At 34.6% G+C, this 18,628-nt stretch overlaps 1 protein-coding gene across 4 annotated transcripts in view; it reads right to left on the bottom strand.

Moving 5' to 3' along the window:
• Positions 1 to 104: 104 nt before the first annotated feature.
• The window catches only part of MARCHF6 (membrane associated ring-CH-type finger 6), a 43,048-nt gene continuing 24,524 nt past the window's right edge, over positions 105 to 18,628 (bottom strand). For 2 of the 4 annotated variants that reach the window (XM_064661282.1, XM_064661273.1), the window contains exons 11-26: positions 17,917 to 17,975; positions 17,310 to 17,390; positions 16,670 to 16,738; positions 16,478 to 16,552; positions 15,518 to 15,652; positions 14,909 to 15,028; positions 12,683 to 12,783; positions 11,830 to 11,967; positions 9,889 to 10,090; positions 8,449 to 8,518; positions 7,052 to 7,248; positions 5,539 to 5,673; positions 3,413 to 3,502; positions 2,843 to 2,975; positions 1,775 to 1,910; positions 105 to 222 (exon numbers count right to left, since the gene is read on the bottom strand). In XM_064661282.1, the coding sequence (XP_064517352.1) occupies positions 132 to 222; positions 1,775 to 1,910; positions 2,843 to 2,975; positions 3,413 to 3,502; positions 5,539 to 5,673; positions 7,052 to 7,248; positions 8,449 to 8,518; positions 9,889 to 10,090; positions 11,830 to 11,967; positions 12,683 to 12,783; positions 14,909 to 15,028; positions 15,518 to 15,652; positions 16,478 to 16,552; positions 16,670 to 16,738; positions 17,310 to 17,390; positions 17,917 to 17,975 (1,832 nt within the window). In that variant the 3' untranslated portion in view covers positions 105 to 131. The remainder of the gene's footprint in view (positions 223 to 1,774; positions 1,911 to 2,842; positions 2,976 to 3,412; positions 3,503 to 5,538; positions 5,674 to 7,051; positions 7,249 to 8,448; positions 8,519 to 9,888; positions 10,091 to 11,829; positions 11,968 to 12,682; positions 12,784 to 14,908; positions 15,029 to 15,517; positions 15,653 to 16,477; positions 16,553 to 16,669; positions 16,739 to 17,309; positions 17,391 to 17,916; positions 17,976 to 18,628) is intronic. The other 2 variants (XM_064661299.1, XM_064661291.1) reach the window with 1 other exon arrangement.

Here is an 18,628-nt window from a genome sequence, read left to right as displayed (position 1 = left end):
TCTGGATGCTGCTAACAGAAGCCAAAACACTGCTGAGAGTATTATTGGGAGAGATATCCAAAGATGAGAAGAGTCTATGAAAAAAGGACATGTAAAGGCAAAGGGAAGGTCAAGATGTTTAATATGACCATCTATTCTTGTGAAGATTGAGGTGGAGTTGTTGATGTGCCTGGTTTACCAGACTTCCGTTCATAATTCACAAGTCGTTGTCCAACAAGGTACCTGGGATTACAGGAAAAACAGTGAGAAATTAACACAAATTAACAGCATTTTGTAACACAATCCACTCTATCTCCTTTTCTGCAGAAGTAGCTTTCTCATTTCAGTAAACATTATTCTATAAGCAATACCTTCCCCTCCTTAATGGACTTTAACCACCCTCATCTTTTTTCTCAACATTCAGGCACCTTGTAATGGAATACAGGCATTATAGGTTTGTATTTACAGGCCTAACTTTGGTAGTCATACAATTCAGACATATACAAACTGCATGAAGATATGAAATATAAGGAGTGTGTTTGCAGTATTTATATACCCAGGCCCTTTGCTGGATACTTTTGAGAGCATCTTTGCAGTGTCTGTTTGACACTGGAAAAACAACTCTGATATAAAACGAAATGAAAGGGCTAATGAGGTTCTTCTAAGTTCAAAAAAGAATCTGTGACAATGCAGAACATGCACTCAGTAAAGCTAAGCAAGGCTCAGCTCCTGGTTGAAAAAAAGTAAATATTGCAAAGAAAGAACTTTTGCTGCAGCTTTATCTTTCTTAAAGGGAAAGAAAATATCCTAATGCTACTCCATGTCAAGCTTAAGGGGTGCGAGATTCCTTTATTTAAATTCTGTTTCAACATTATACCATCTCATCAGCTCAGCAGTTTTTGTACTTTTTACATTGTTCCTTACTTCTGTAGGTCATTGATTCACACTCCTACTTTTTGCCACCTAAATTCCTCTCATATGCTTCATATTTAATTGCTGGTTCTTCATGTAGAAGAGCCATACGCTCCTATGAATTCTTCCCCTAAAACTTATCATTTCCTTTAGAAACTTTTTCACCATCTCTCCTTTTGTCACGGAACCATAAACAACAACCATCATATATTTTTTGTACATTCTAGAATTTCATAAAAACTTGTATATGCTTTTAGAATTTGTTATATGAAAGATTTAATTAGGTGTATTTCTAAACCACAAATCTCTACTGACTGGCATGACTATATTTGCTTACTTCCTGTTGTACAAACTCGTTGTCTGAGTAATACAGACTAATAATTACTGAAAAAAAAATCAAAAAAACATACAAAATTTGGTAAGGACAAACTCTATCAAATCAACCAAACATTCTTTAACAGGTTAATTTGAGTAATGAGTATGAAAAACAGTTATGCAGAAAAGGTTGAAGAAATGGTTTTATAAGAAGCAGATTGTGACATGATTTTACTTCCAGGTGTATCATAATCATAACAATCACTAGTTCTTCAAGACTACACAGCAGGAGACAAACAAGCAATCAGCTTCATTTGTGGTAAAACACATTCATGTTAGACATGGAAGAGTGTCTTCCACTTATAAAGACAGTCTATTCCTGTGTTTGTCTACCTGAACCATAAATAAAACATTTGCCAAGAACAGTTTAGGTCTGTCTCAATGAGCCATTTGTCTAGAAAACTTCCTAAAATCCCTTTACGTCACAAGTATCTACAATACCTGAATTCAATCTGAAGTTATCACAATTTAAAGTGGAAAAATTAAAAAACCCACACTATATACTCACTTGTCATTTTTAATATGTTCATAAAGGCGCTTGAACTGGCGGACTTGGAAGGATAGAATTCCCATCAAAACCACCACCATAAGCAGGAAAGGGTAAATCCGTCGCTGGACTAGGTTTTGCATTTCAGCGGTAACCCCTACAAAAGAAGACAAAACCCTTACATGATCTAACATTGCTGAAGCAACTCACATATTTTTGCTTCTCTACCTGCTTCTAGACTTTTTGTTATACTGTAACTTCAGTAGAACGGCTGTGAAATAAATTACACGTCCATTTATCCCACAGTTTCAACATGACAGCTGCTGTTCTTTTTAATCTGAAGCACTGAAGTGGAAAGTTTTCCATTAGCACAGTGAAAATCCACAGTAAACAAAGAAAAGGGCTTATAAGTTCTTTTGCTTCTGTATACCTCGTATCAGGAAAAAGTTGCAATAGAAGTCAAGTGAGATCGGAGAATAAAATGGGACTTCTTTAACATATTGTTAACATCAAAACTAACTACCAAAAGACAACTGTTGATGGAAAAGCTCAGACAGGAGAGTCTTAAAAAAAAACCAAACACCTCTATGTTTAAAATTTACATTTTATTCTAATACTATCAAAATCTCGAAACAAACCCAGTATTTTCACCTGTTCTAAGCTTTGTTTAGAATCTGACAAGTCAGAAAAAGATGGCCTCAGCTCAGTATAGCTCCCAGAGAGACTAAAATTAAAGGTTGATTGTCCAAAGAAGAAATGAATTAATTATTCCTTTCTCAAGCCAGCTAGATACCTATATTTTTGCTGTTAGATATTATTCAGTCCCATACTCCTGGTGTAGCTAGTCAGAATAATGTATTGCATTTCTCAAAAAAATGCCACACTTTAGGACGACACAGCAATCCTTTAGCATTTACATTTGTTGGCAGAATAGAGGGGGTTTTTTGGTGAGGTTTTTTTGTTTGTTTGTTTGCTTGCTTGTTTGGGTTTTTTTTAAATAACATAGAGCTTGGAGTGTTATTTCCACAAATATATTTACACTGCTATAAACCATCAGATGATAAACAGGTATTCTGAATGTATACATACCTAGTAAAGGTACAACACCAGAAGCTATGATGTACGGCACACACAGCGAGAGTAACAGAACAGAGATTACGGGTGCTGCCAGTTTACGGATGATGAAGTGTAAGTCAATGTTACGAATCCCGTTTGCGTATACCTAAAAAGGAACAAGTTAGAAGTAGAAGGGATCAATCGTGAAAGCCTTGCTTTGCACTTACACTAATAATCAAAAGGTTTGGCACAATTCTCCTTATGAAAGAACATGGGTGTTCCCAACTTGAAGAAAGCAGTGATGGCCGCAGTTAAACAAGAAAAAGCTCTCCGCCAATCTGCATCGTGAGTGTTCCAGGAAATCATTTAAACAGTGCCCAAGAGACTAACTTAATCAGGAATAGTGTTGTGATTCAGTTGCAGGAATGCAAGAAACCAGTTGAAAGATCATTTAATAGAGCTATAGACAGACAGCGTTTTTGTGGGTGAATTTTACTCAATTACTCCATTACTACAAATGTAATTCTGTTTTCTGATACACACATTCAAAAAACATTGAAAATGTATTATACAGAAAAATTCACATGGACAGATTTTCCCTACCTGTTCAATAACAGTTTTCAGCCACCACTGAGGACCCATCAGCGTTATGGCAGCAATTATTTTGGCATGCAGAACTCCAAGAGCCCAGTCCTAATTTTGTAAAAATGGACTGTTAGCATTAACATATCTTTAAAAAGCTAGACAACCAAAAGCTTTTCAAGCATCTTGTTAATCTTACTTATAAATGAAAATATAATTACTTTTCTATTTACATAGGACATTGCTTAAAAAGGGTGACATCATCTGCAAACTCCTATGGAAAAAAGGATGTTCTCAAGCTTAACTGACGTCTGTCAAATTAGCTCCCTGGAACAAGGAAAATCAGTACTACTATTAAACCAAAAGCAAATACAAAACAAAAGCATTACACTTACATAAAGCAACAGACTATCATTCTGGAACAGAATAGTTAACACTGGTAACATGTACCTAGAAGGATGTTATTTTGATTCCTCTAAAAAAAGAATAGAAACAAGATGCAAAGATGTTCACACACTTCAGGAAAGGAGTTTTTTCTGTTCTTTTAAATTTTAGTCATTCACAAAACCCTCTCTGATGTGAGAAAAGCTAAACAAAGCAAAGCAACACTCTTCATGAGAAAACATCATACTACTTAGAAGAAAATTTATATTTTAACATAAACTGCAATTATTATGGTATGGAATTAAAAGAACATAATCTAACTACTGGCTTCTACTAAACTTTACATCATGAGTCAATCCTTTCTGGATTACAGATATGTGTAAGATTTTCAATAAGAGCCACCAAAAATAGAACGCAAAATATAGGCTGAAAAGCTACAATAAACAGCTACAGAACTGGTAAGACTTAAGATATCATAGACTAATCATCCTTTTCTTAAACTGCTAAGGAAATACATTTCTTTAACCAATTATTTAAAGAGTGCTTTTGTTCACATCTATTTTCAAAAATTTAAAAAAATTGTTACAAAAAAAATCAGTATTAAAGTTGATTCATGTTTACTTAAGGCTGTAACCTTTGTATAACTTTGTTCTCTTTTGTGAAAAATGGAAATTATTCTCAATTTCAATAGCTTCTTGTTAATTTAGAACAAGTCTCAAATCCCTCTAATCCATTATTTTGAGGAAGCTCTGCCACATGAAAATAAAATTTTTCAGTATACTGTATTTAAAACTTCTAAAGAACTAACATGCAAAAATCAAGAATTTTTAGAATATCTAGCATTGCAAATTCTTTCCCAAACTGTTTGGAAATCAAGATCATCTATCACTGCAATTATATGATGCCTTGACTTATTAGTCATCTATTCGGATACCTCAAAAATATACTTGTATTTTAAAATAATGGAATAATTAAATTCTTCTCTGTATTATGGCTTTCAAACATTTGGATACCGAAAGTAAACAAAAGCTTGTCTGTGGGCAGCTTACAAAGTCACTATCCCTGAACACTTCCTTGTTACTTAGTAAATGCATTCTAGATGTCTTGAGTTATGGTTCCCTCAGTTGGGTGTCTGATTTATGAGTTCTTTCATAATTCAGCCTATATGATGGAAACATTCATCACTCGATCCTGTCTTCTGGATTGAAGAAAAAGAAATTTGCACTGCCTGTGAGACTTGAGTGAAGAATAACAAAACATGACTACCTCAAAATCTTGTATTAACGATTTGACATCTCAACCCAAAACCAGCATGACTCTAAAGCATATAAAAATGCCATTTATAGTGGGCATCATTACTGAATTAAAGCCTTGTAAGGAAAAAACGATCAGCTGAACCTCCTGCTGCATAACTGTATGCAGAAAGCTATCCAGAAAGATCAGACAGAGTATGTGCATACATACATACAGCTATACTAACTTCCTACATAACTTTACAATGATGCTACTGGATAAAGTGTCTAGCTGGCCACTGAAATGCAAAGATCGTCTGATGTCATCTCACAACAGTTTAGCTTTTCATACTCTGAATTCCTCACCATATCCTTTTGGTTCAAATAATCCTCATATCCAAACCTGGCTGCCTTTTCTCTGCCACACAGAAACATATTTATAGAAAATGCTCTGAGGCATCGAATCAACATGAAACAAGAACGCTCATAACTCCTTACATCAAGAGCAGCAAAGGAATGGGAGCAACTCACCTGCCAAGGATAGAAGAGAGGTGTTTGATCCAAAGGAACTCTTAAAGGTGCAACGATGACCAGTTCAAAGAGAAGTCCAAGCAAAAGTGGAACCACACCAGCTAGCAGTATAGCCACTATTAATGTCTTCATTATCTAAAAAGCCCCAAGACATTTAATTAATATATTTACCAGAGGATTCTTTGTTTAAGCTTAAAATGTAACTTAAGCTACACAAACACATAGCTCTGGCAGAAAAACCCCAAACTTACGCAGACCTAGAAATAATTTTTATTACATATGTAGTTTTGCAATGTAATTTTTCAAGATTGGGTCCTATTCCATACCCCCTCCAAAAAAAAAAAACAACACATGACTGTGCCTACTAGTGTCCATATAATTCTAAACCATAAAATAACCTTTGACTGTTATCAGTAGGGAATACCACCCAATGGCACTTCATCGTATCACGTATTCCAGTATGTTGGAAAATTGGAGAACAATTTTTCCAAAACTGCCGGTTTTTTTTTCTCCAGAGAAAACCAAACATTAAATATTCAGTCATTATGGAATATTTGACTTAAAAATGATAAATGCAGAACACCATGCTTGAATCTTTCTTTATTCTAGAATTCTCTTACTTTACATGCATCATATAAAACTAATCTGACTTAATTAGCATGATAAGGAGAAGGGACAAAGAACAAGTAAAGCACTATATTTTGGCTCTGAATTTTCTTAAAGAAGCTTAAGATTCCCTAAATCAAAATGATGGATATTTGGGAAATGTGGTATAGTACATGAAATACACACTTACACTGCTCTTCTGTCTGTAATAGTTCAATAAGCACATAAACATATCCATAACAAGAGATCATTCATGCTATGAATGTTTAAACTAACTACACTTCGCTTAGGCAAGAAATGCACAATAGAAATCCTCAAAATCAAAACCAAGATAAAAATCTGGGGTATAAATTTTCTTTCATGGTGAGAATCAGAACTCCTCCTAATAACAGATATTTTCTTTAAAAATATTAAGTTGAACAACATAAGATTCGACAAATGATGAAGATCTTTCTGAAAATATGCATCAAGCTGCATTGTAGAGACATGTTCATCATCATCTATCAGCTTTACTAGTTTTTTTTCCATTTGATAATGCCATATTACGAAACAAATAATAGTTAAGCTTCGAGGTATATGTGAACATGTAAATGTCTCTGAGAACACGTAACATTTGGAATAATATAATGCCACATATTCCCTTTTAAAGGAAAACAAAAATATGCACATATATATAAACATATATATACACACACACTTATTTACACTGATTGCTTAACATCGTGCTAAATGGCTTCCAAAAATAGTTAGCCTATGCAACAGGAAGGGAAGCTGCAAAAGCTTTGAAATCGTCTGAAAAGGAAAATGCAGTGAACATTATAGAGTAAAATTTGTAAGCAAAAATGAAACAACAAGTTTCATTACCTACTTTTTGAATCACTCGGTAGAAATTTTTCTTGAGACTCACCATGAGAGACCATTCCTTGACCTTCTGAAAAATCACTCTCCGACCTTGTGGCATCCAGGCAACCAGTACTGTCACTGCTCGGATAGTTAGCCAACAGACATAAAGACCACAAGCAGCTGTGTACAGTTCATGGATTTTGGCAGTCCCCGTCCAAAATGACATTAACCATCGGCCAGCAAACACTGAAAACATAAGCACTGTTAAACAGAGTAATGCTTTCTGATGTATTAGGGAAGGATGCCTATTAAAAAACATTTATTAAATTTATTGTTAAATATGAATGCACAAATATTGTTCACAATAAAACAGTATTTTAGTACTATACCCATAATGCAGAAATGTGTGAAGCACTATGTAAATAGTTTCAGAAATTATGCCAAATACATATGTAGAAATTTTTTCCCCTTAAAATTTCGTTATGACAGCAATGTGACCCGAACTACAGCGAAACAAATCATTGAATACAGCACTATTCAGAGCCTAAACACTAATCTTCAGAACTGCAAAGGCATTAGTGCATAAGCTTGAACTTAAATTGTATGAGCTATATTTGGATTATTTCACTGCCTCACATAATTTTTTAAGACTCATTGATGAGGCTTCTGAAGCTTTATGACAAAAATGGGAGACTCATTTGCTACCATTCATTTCTTAATAGTGTCTCCATTTACCAGTATTTCAGAGGAATTATTTTATGTACTACTATTAAAACAATCACAAAATTTGTAACTCTGATCTCAATACATTATTGATTTTAGGATCATTAATACAAGGAGGTATAAATCACATGGTATTACACCAGCCAGGTTATAAAATTCAAATGAGTTTACACGTCTTATCCTTTTGATTTGATTAAAGTACTTATTCATACATTTCTAAAGTGATATACATGCCACTTCCCAAAATCTCTTAGTGACATGTCAAGGTCAGAATATCTGAAGCTGGAAGGGACCCATAAGGATCATCAAGTCCAACTCCCTGCTCCTTGCAGGACTCAATAATGACACCTTCAGAATATTTAAGTAAAGAAATTAGAAGACCTGGTAACAAATGACATATTTTCCTTCTCTAAACAGTAAAGCAGGTGCAAGATTTTAAGTTTCTTTTTTCTCTCAATACTAATGAGATTGTCTCAGCACTTGGAGCTATGTTGTTAAAGGAAAATTATTCTACAACAAAACAATGGGAATGGCAATCTCTGTCATTTAAATACAAGTACTATCACTATCATTTAGGTTTTTAGATTATTACAACTTGATGATGTACCATTAAAAATGAGACAATTTTCCATGTTTTCTCCTTTTAACTTTAAACAATGGTTTCAAAACATCTGCCATTGCTGAGCACAGCAACACGCAGAGTTGCTTTTAATCACAGTTTTACAGTAATAGACTCACCTGGTAAGGTAAGGCAGATAAGACTAGCAATCAGTAATGTTATGCACATGAAAACAATCAAAAGAAATATCTGAAAGAGGGAAAAAAATAAAAAGGAGAAAAAGTTCATAAGAAAGTTACTTAACCAAAGCAAAAAAAATCCACATAAAAGATACATCATCCTAGAAAGGCAGCTGAACTAAAATATTCAAATACCAACTAATATTTACTGTATAAATAAATCAGCAGTGAGAAACCTACCCACAGTACATGCAGAGCACCTACAGTGTTGTGCATTTCTTTCTAAGAGTTTGCATCAGCTGTCCCAAGAGTAAAAATTAACATTTGAATCCAGAATGACTGAAGTTCTCCTTAGATTACATTAAAAAAAAATCATCTCTTCATTTCTGCACTGACCAGCACAACTTTCAATTAATCCTGAAAGGTTTCTAGCTCTGTATGCCAGATGAGCAAGACAGTGGTTTTCTGTGAAAAACCTTGCTGAGAAAGTTCTTCCAGATGTCCTCAGGTTTATGTGACCAGAAGATGACAGTGAAGCTGGTCACTCTTTAGTCAGGTTTACATCTTATCGGAGAATTATCATCTACTTGACTTCTTTAAATATGTCTCAAGCACCATCTGCTATGCAGCTCTGCTTCATTAATCATCAAAGACACACAACAAGCAAGCCTACTATGGGAAAGCTAACACCTTATCCTAACAGATAACTGAGAGAAAGTTAAATCTGTAACATATATTTTCCTTGATAGGACTTTTGGGTATAAGGGAAGGAAATTTCAGAAGCACTACCACAGTGTCACGCTGTTAGCCATTGCTTCCATTCTCACAGTAAGTGAGCTGTGTTGGAAGGTCATATTTGATTAATTCAGAGTTCTGATAACAACAAAATAATTATCTAGTTTGACCTGTATATTATTCTAGAAACTTAAGTATTTGCCAACAACATTTCCTTTCTAATTTTAGGGATTTAGAACTTTTAAGTACTATAACACTTCTGTGTTTAATATAGATGCAAATGAAACAGAAATTCTCCATTTAATTTCTTAATAAAGCCAAAGAGTTTAAAATACACTTCAGTTACAAGACCAAAGTATGCCCCCTTGAAAGCCATGCCTTGTTAGAGGCACTCCTGAACTACCTGTTTAATGGGGCTTATTGTATTTCTCTCCATTACTAATCGTGAAGAAAACAAGATGTAAACTAAGAGATAATAGACAACATATATGGGATCTATAAGTAAAATCATAGAAATGACAAGCTGAAAAAAGCTTTATGTGAGAATAACTGTAAGTCTACTTTTTAGAAAGATGCAAACCATACAAAACACAACACGACCCACCACTTGACTTCTGATAACGTGGGCCAAGTCTTTCTTACAAAAAAAATACCATATTCTTCCAATTTCATTTTCTATCCTCTTTATGTGTTCGATATACCTACCCTGAGTGGGAATTTTAAAGGCCTACGATAAGGCTGGAAACCCACAGGTCCTCCTTGTTGAAGTATGGCTTGATGGGCTGCATGAAGACCTTCTCCCACAACTGGAATGGCATTATTATTGCGAGCATGCTGGTTGTTAGGTTGCTGATTTGCATTGTTTTCATTCTCTTCCTGGTCACCAAGTAAGTAAGAATGAAGATCCCTGTAACAATCAAAATTTCAGTTTTGTCCTGTTTGATACGAATGAGAAACTTATAGAAACATAGGCCTACTCAGAATGCATACAAGCTGTACAAAACTTACACAGGATTTTCATAAAGTAAAATAAGCCTTTTTCTGATAATGTACTCGATGTCATCATACTCACAGAATTTAGAAGGAAAATGCTAGGGGATGTAGATTAGAACAGTTGGAACACAGTCACAAGAAAAGATCACTTATCTGTTTGATTGCTTTAAAAACATCACCTGGTATTGCAGTGGCTGTGTTTATGAAAGGAAAATTGCATTGCTATTTCAGTTCATGAAAACACACAGCTCTACTGACAGCTTTTATTTTACTGTTACCAAGCTCTATTGGAAACAATCGCCTTCAAACCTAAACTGTACGAGAACAGCAGATCATTGCTATAGACATGCTTTCAAAAGTACAGAAGCAGGCAGAGTCTTTCAAAAAGATTCTAAATGGCTCCAGACCTGGTCACAACTTTCTAAGAACATCAATCCTAAAAGAATCAATCTATTTAAAAAACTTTCTGTTGATGTTTCCCACATATATCATTAGCAAAATTTGAATTCGATTAAAAAAGACCCAAACCCAATATGAACATTTAGAAGTTAATTCTCCTCAGCTTTAGCAGAGTAAGATGCATGCAGATATTCTATTGGCAATGAAAACATTTTCACAGTAGTTTGCTTTTTGAGAAAAACAAAGAAGATTTTCATCTTTGCTCAGCTAAAATTGCTGAAGAGATAATTCACAACTGTTCTAAACAGCTGCAACACCGGAGAAAGAAAAGCCATTTTTATCATTGTCTCCAAAATTCTCTTGTTGCATCATCCTTAAACACCATCAAAATGTGGAAAAATTAATAGAAAAAAATAAACCCTTCAAAATGCAAAGAGAACAGGGGGTGAGGAGAGTTTCTTTATGAAAAGCTAAAATAAATATTTTGGATTGCAGTGAAGAAAAAAGTCTTTCATTCATTCACTCAGTTTCTCAGACATAACTTAGCAAAGAATAAACCTTGATCCTAGTAGTGCAACACTCAGCAAGACATAGTGGGAAAATGCCAATATACTTTGAAGTAAAACTGAAAGGTATACAGGAAAAAAGAAAATCAACTTTATTTTTTTCTTGACTAATTTGGCAAACAACAGATGAACTAAAAAATAATTTCAAGTGCTAGAACTCTGCCTAGCAGTATAATAATCCACTTTATCTGATGAAGATACAGTTTTTCCTTTCTCCTTTTTTAGAGACTGAACTTTCAACTTTAACATCCCTGATTTAAAGTTGTTCACTTTTTCAGCTTAATGTTCTAAATAATTTTTCTTTATTTTTTTCCTTCTTATAATAAGAAGTGCAGGAAGTGCACGTGAATTTTACATGACTCATTGAAGTGCTCTGCTGACACTTATCTCTTCATTCTTTTCAAGTAATAGAAAGTTAACAAGATATTAGTCATACTTCTACAGATTTTTTTCACTAAGCAAATACTGTAATAGTGTACTAAAAGAATTACTTGTCAAAGACAAGTCCAGAAGTCGGTACAAATACTGATCAGAAGAAATCACTATAGAAGTTTTCCATCACATCATTATCTGTAAAAGAGCTATTAAAGCTACCTGTTGGGATAACTTTCTTGAAAGCACAGTGCTTTTGTGTTTGAAGGCCAAACTGGACACATGGTTGTAGCTGATTCTGGATCTCTGTACTTACAGCAAGTATCCAGCAGTAACAGTCCATGCTCGTACAAGACCTTTCAACCACTGTCTTGTATGTCCTTGCTCTAGCAAAGCTGGAAGCACCACCTGAAGCAGAAGGAGCTCTAAGGAAAGTTCACTTACTGGAGCATCACTAGAAACAATGGGAAGAATAGAAAGCCAAACATAAGGAACATTCTGATAGCAATCTTTTACACTGAATCATATTAACACCACCACAATACAAAAATATATTGGATGCCAACAGGAAGAATTCTTAAGTTTTTTCCATACATTTTTCCTTATATACTACCCTAGGCAGAGATTAGGTGTTCATGAGTATTTAGACATTTAGGTGTATAAGAAATTTAAGAAAAAACATTGAGAAAGATTATATCCGAGAATACAGTTTGCTCTTTTATTTGCTTCTATCATCACTGTTTCAATTATTATTTAGAAACAGAAAAAACCTGCTATCATCAAAAACAAATCCAGTTACAGACATTCTTTCATTCTTGTAGTAATGATAATCAGGAACGAGTGTGTTAAAAAAAACAAACATGAAAGCAACTTCACTATCAAAAACTTGAAAGGGTAAATGTTTTGAGGACATAAACCCCCAAAGAGTTATCATTAGGGAAGTAATACAAAATGCCTTTAATTTTTGTTAGTAGCTTTTCACTTGACAAACTGTATGATGTAGCCATGTCCTTTACCTTTTAACTTCCCTAGAACAATGAATATTAGATTAATTGAAAACAAAATAACATAGCAAAAAAAAGTCCCATTAATGCTCAAAGAGCACAAATGCACTTTTTCTAGTTATAGGAAGACTGAAGAAACACAACTTTTAAAAAATAAATGCTTACCTGTAGAGCATAACATTATATGGAAGAAAGTTAGGCAGGAGATATTTAATAATGCGTATAGGAAGCCAGAGCATTAACAGTACAATTGATCCAAAGACAATCTGCAACAAGAAAGTGAACAAGTTAGCCCACACAGTAGAAACAACCAAATCTAGCTCCCCACCCATCTCTGTGACACGTTCCCTGTGTAGTGGGTTAGCCCTGGCTAACAGCCCAGTACCTACCCAGCTGCTCACTCATTGCCCTTTCCCTGCTGAAGGGGAAGGCAAAACAGAAGGAAGGCAAGACTGAGATAATGACTGTTTAATACAGAGAGCAAAAGCTGTGCCTACAAGCAAAACAATAAGAGGAATTCAGTCTCTATTTCTCATCAGCAGACAGACAATTAGCAGCTTCCTGGGAACTCATGAAGTCAAACACCATAACCATGAATGCCCCCCCTTCCTCCTTTCCCACAGCTTTTACTGCTGAGCATGACGTCATATGGTATTCCTTTGGTCAGTTTGGGTCAACTACTCAGAGTATACCCTGGAACCACAGCTTATTCACTGGAGGGGTGAGGGAGTGGGGCAGAGCAGGAAAAAGAAAAGGCCTGCCTTGATATCATGCAAGCACTGTCTAGCGGAAGCCAACAGGCCTGTGTTGGCAACACTGTTTCAGCTGCTAATTCAAAGTGCAGAAGAACATTTGCCCGTACCCTACAATGCTCTCACCAAAGAGGACTGTGACCGAATAAGCATTGACTGGCCTGCTGACAGAGCAGTGTCAGACAATTCTTCTTTCTTCGCTGTTCCCCAACACCAGGATTACTAATTTTGTATTCCTCTCTTTTCTAAGCAACTGACTTTTCAAGCAACTTGTTGAAGCATCAAAAGATGTTTCAGTTTCTATTTTCTCACATTTTAAGCTGACTGAAAGACCAAAACCTAAGTAGGTGAATCAGGTGCATGAAGACCATGCACTTTTATAAATCACATTTCCTTAAGGAACCAGATGAAAAATTAAGTACATTTTAAACACATTCTTACATTTCATATAAATGCACCACTAGAGAACTAAAAATGTAAAAAAAAAAAAAAAAAGTGTTTAACTATGTAGAACAGAAAAATTAAATCTCTTTCTCCTTGAAAATTAATATTTAATGTTCTACACAAGACATTTCTTAAAAATATTGAAAAAGAAACAAAACGTGAAAGGTGTGACTTATTCTTTGAAATGAAAAGTGTAAATGATTACCATTCTGGGTCTCACATTCTAATATGAGGCTAGTAGAAGTTCTGAATTCATTAGCTAAGCAAATCAAAAGGTGAAGTTCAAGTAACTGTCTGTTCCAACAGTGTGAAAACATATCTCAGATCATTAGTAACAAGCAGATCTTTGCTTGTCTTTGGGTCACCTGCTGTGACACAAAGTTTTAGGCAGATGAGGAATTATGATTATCCAAGAAGAAAATGCTCTGAAAGGTGGACAGGTCAGCTCCTCTGACGTGCTGAAGGGTTCTTGAATAGAAACTCTCTCTCTGAGCTTTCACTGCTCCAAGCACCTCAGGTGTAATAACAGAGTACATCAAAGAATGTTTCCGGTGTGTCAGTTTTCACAGTTGATGTGATATTTACGTCAAAGACAGTCTGAGACCCTTTCTTTATTGCGTGCTTGGCAAACTTCAACCAAACAAGCAGAGGGGAAAAAATTTGCATTGCTTTTAATATCTTACAATGATAATCTGGAAACAGACACCATTGGCTAGATCAGCAGAATCCAATGTAAAATTAAACTTGAAAATTACTTTCCCCTTAGCTGAACTATTTTAGCTGAACTAGACACACGATGTTACTGCAATAACTGAAGGCATCATGAAAGCATTACATGATTTACAATATCCATGATAATAAACATTTGTTGTCTGAATATACAAACATTTTCTGTGATTTTGCATAAGAAGATATCACAGAAAGATTTGTTTTGTAAGGGACCTTTAGAGTTCAATCAACCCTCCCTAACCCCTCAGAACTCTGCTCTGAGCAGACCCAGTTACATGAGGTTGCTCAGAACCCTATCCAGTTCAGTTTTGAGTATCAAAAGACGTAGATTCTGTTGGCAACCTGTTCCAGTATCAATTCACCTTCATGGTGAAAGTCTTTTTTCCTTAAATACAAAGTACCATATATGGGAGCCAACATAGGTAATTTTCTTTCCAAGTAAAGAAATCTTGACAAAAGTCCTTACCACTGATAAGATAAACCTCCTGAGATGTCTATAGATGGGCAAGTGAATCATTTCCTGCACAGGATTGAAGTCTGGATCATTCAAATTCCTGAGAAACCATAGGACACCAGGTCTCAATACCTGAAGTAGGAAATAGAAAACAATATACAAAGAGAAATTTTTGAAAATACTTTGTTTTTCATTTTGAATACCACTCCTGCAGCAAATAAGTTTTAACATAATAGGGATATTTGTTGAATAAGATTCAACCAAGTGGCACAGAAATAGAACAAAGGAAGTATCATCATAGAGAAGAAGAGAAGAAATAACCAAATACAAGTTTAATTTTCAAGTACTGACCAACCTTAAACAATTAAAACATTTAGATTAATTTGAAGGCAACACTCAGGTTTAAGGATTCTTTGTAAACTAAAAATCTCTAAGCAAAATATACTTTAAATCATAATTTTCCACTGCAGTAAAGTACCAGCATGGCCCTTTCAACCAAAGGCTGAAATTCAATATACACACAAAACACAGTAGCAACAATACCCACATGTGAAAGATTTAATTGTTCAACACGCAAGCCTCTAAATATGTTACATACCACTCTTGTTCTTACAGACTTACCTCTCTCAGTAAAAGAATGAAGGATGCAAAATAGAAGACATAAACCATTCCAACTAACCAGTGCAGAAACATTGTGGTACCTGGAGCAGACTGAAAGCTCAATTCTCTGTCTTTCAGAGTGGCATCGAACATCTCCTAGAAGGTAAGTAGTAAACAAATCTGAATGAGTTTGGCAAACATCCACAATTACTCACTTTGTTTACCCTAGTTCATATATAGTACTAAACAAATTTAAATGTCTGCCTGGTGTTAACAAATAAATAACTATAGCATTTAATTAGGAAAAAAAAGGAAATTTACAATAAGAACAGTAAATAAAGATCGATTTCTGATCAATTTATTTCTTCCAACAGAAAGAAGAAAGAAGTCAACTGTAACAGACCCTATAAAAGTTATAAATCAGTTCAAACAAAGCAGCAGTGTGATGGAAGCAAATACTCCCTTAAGTAAAATTCTACTTCTATTAAGGCTGCAAGAAATTAATTTTCTCCATTTGAAATTAAGCACTCAATTTTTTTTCAGGATAGAAAAACTGTCCTTCTCAATTCCAAGCAAACACAGCATGTCTCTTGTTCAAAACAAAAAGGGACTGGATAACTTAAAATATGAAGTCATTACCATTTCACATGAGGTGGCTACATAAAGGCATTTCTTCATTTCACAAGTTTGCCTATAAGTAAGCTAATTACCACAGTGGTCTTGTAACTGCAGTAAAAAAGATTATATTCTTATTATTTTAGTAACAGCATGTTAATTTGTATTTAGGAACATAAAGAAAAACAAAATTAGCATCAGGCAGTACCTAAAAATCCCTTTCCCTGTGGAAATAATGTTTATAAAAACAGAAAAGTGTTGTCAAACTCATATTGAACAACTCTCTTCTCATCAGAACTGTTTTTTTTGCTTCAAATATAAACAGTGTTAAAAAAAAGGTTTTATCCCATTTATTTCTTTTCTTACCAAGGAACATATATCCAGCCACCAGCCACAGATGAGAGGAAATACACCAATTTCAACCACCACTAACAAGGAAACCTTTAGGAAAATAGAGAAAAGAACATCTCACTAGTTTAACAGAAGTTGCTAAGAAAATGATAACGTAAGCTCAAATTAAGAGGGTTTTTTGCCCCACAGAAAAGAAATTAGGATTACCTTGACAACAATATAGCAAACTCCTAATAAACGACGTGATCGCTGGAACTTAACAAGTGCTGCCAAGCCCTGAATACTTTTGTCAAGAAAATAATACTGAAAAATATTTTAGAACAGCCTAATTAATATGAAACACTGTATTACATGGCTTTTAGCAACAGGAAATTTTATAAAAGACAAAAGTGAAATACGAAGTATATAATTTATCAGGGTTGTATTTTCAAAATTGGCTATGACTCCGGAAGTCACTATCTAGTGTGCTGAGTAACACCCCCAAACATGTACCTAAAATAAATAAATAAATATATAATAATAACACCACACTTCTTAAATTAAGCATCCAAAAGTTCTCAAGAAATAAACAGTTTCCTTTGAAAACATCTGCCATGAATAAGCAAGTTTCAAAACTGAAGACCTACTTTAAATAGTAGCTTTCTTTTCCATGCAGTCTGAAACAAATTCTCATATTTTCTAAGAAAAGCTGGATGCGTATTACATTTTTTTCTTCTAATTTCACCAAAAGAGCAGAGCAAAATGTTAAATTAATTGCACCTGCATCATGCCTGTGCCTCCTCAAAACACAGCCAGAAAAATCATTTACATGTAAATCTGAACCAGGTAACTACTGACAAAAGGATACATGACAAACAATTAGAGTCACTGCTAGCAGAACATATCCGACTATAGTTGTAATCAGGCCTTCGAAGTGAGATGCTTGAACCTGGAGGGAAGAGGGAAAAAGGGGAAAGTTTACCAGTCTCTTAAAAGATTACATCTCTCTTTTATGTAACCAAGATAGATTTCACTTTTAAAATATTCATTAAGAATGACAAGTTTCTCTAGTTTTTACATATTTGTTTCATACACATATGCAACAAGAAGTGTCACCTTACACTACCTCACCACCCCCTTCGCTTTCCCTATTTGTTATCATCCACTATGAAAATTACTCAGTACACAAATTAAAAATGTACACAAGGAAGAAGAGGTTGTTAAAAAACCCCAATACCTATGCATTTTTTGTAAAGTAGGAAACCTCACTTTAAATGTAAATAATGGAAGAAGTGGGAAAGAATGAGTAACATTTTTAATCATAGATTCAAAAAGGACTGATAATTTAAGGACTGAAAATGAGACATAGTCCAAGTTACTTTTGCAAATAACAGCTGAAAAATGCTACAAGAATATTGTGATTAAATAAACAGTGGCAAGTTTTTTTCATTTTGAAATTAAAGGACAGTACTCACATATTCCTCAAAGCCCAGGCCAACAATGGAGAAGTGACCAATGTGGTATGGACAAAATGCTGTATAATGTAAGCAGAAAGAAGAAACAAAGGCCATGAAAACTGCTAAATGGAGCCTTATTTGCACGATGTGTATCGTAACTTGGTAATAATTCTACTTCTTGTCAACTTTATGAAAACACCTAAAAAAAATTACTTTCTGTGCAAATATTTGCAAGTGTTAGATTTTTATAATTTTACAAACACTGAAAAATCATATCCGAATTCACATGGAAAGACTAAAAACAATATAAAACTACACAGAATTAGAGGACAGTCTTTTCCTTCTTAGTTCATCTTGCAGTGCATAAATTAATTCAATTTCTCTGTCTCATGCACTAGGGTGGTATCTGTCTCAGACTGCTGTAGGAACCTGTTCTGCATATTCATTCTATTCCATGCACTAAAAGACTTAAGCAGCCATTTTACATCTTCATGGACAGATGGGACTTGCTTTAGCAAGGCTTCAGTTCTAATGCTTTAATTCTTAAGAATACTGTGAAAAATGCAAGCCCTGGAAAGGGAAGAGGAAACGGAGAAAGATGACACTCCAGTGAAGGGATGAGGAGCAACTTTTACTTTGAATTAATGCACTGAGAACTGTCATAATTCCTGAGAACTCTCTTGACAATTCTGAGGTTTCAGGGGGAATGCGTTAAAAACCAGAACACTTT

Source organism: Pseudopipra pipra, chromosome 1, assembly GCF_036250125.1.
Source record: "Pseudopipra pipra isolate bDixPip1 chromosome 1, bDixPip1.hap1, whole genome shotgun sequence".
In the NCBI taxonomy this organism is placed as follows: Eukaryota; Metazoa; Chordata; class Aves; order Passeriformes; family Pipridae; genus Pseudopipra; species Pseudopipra pipra.
This window is presented reverse-complemented; position numbering and strand designations above follow the sequence as displayed.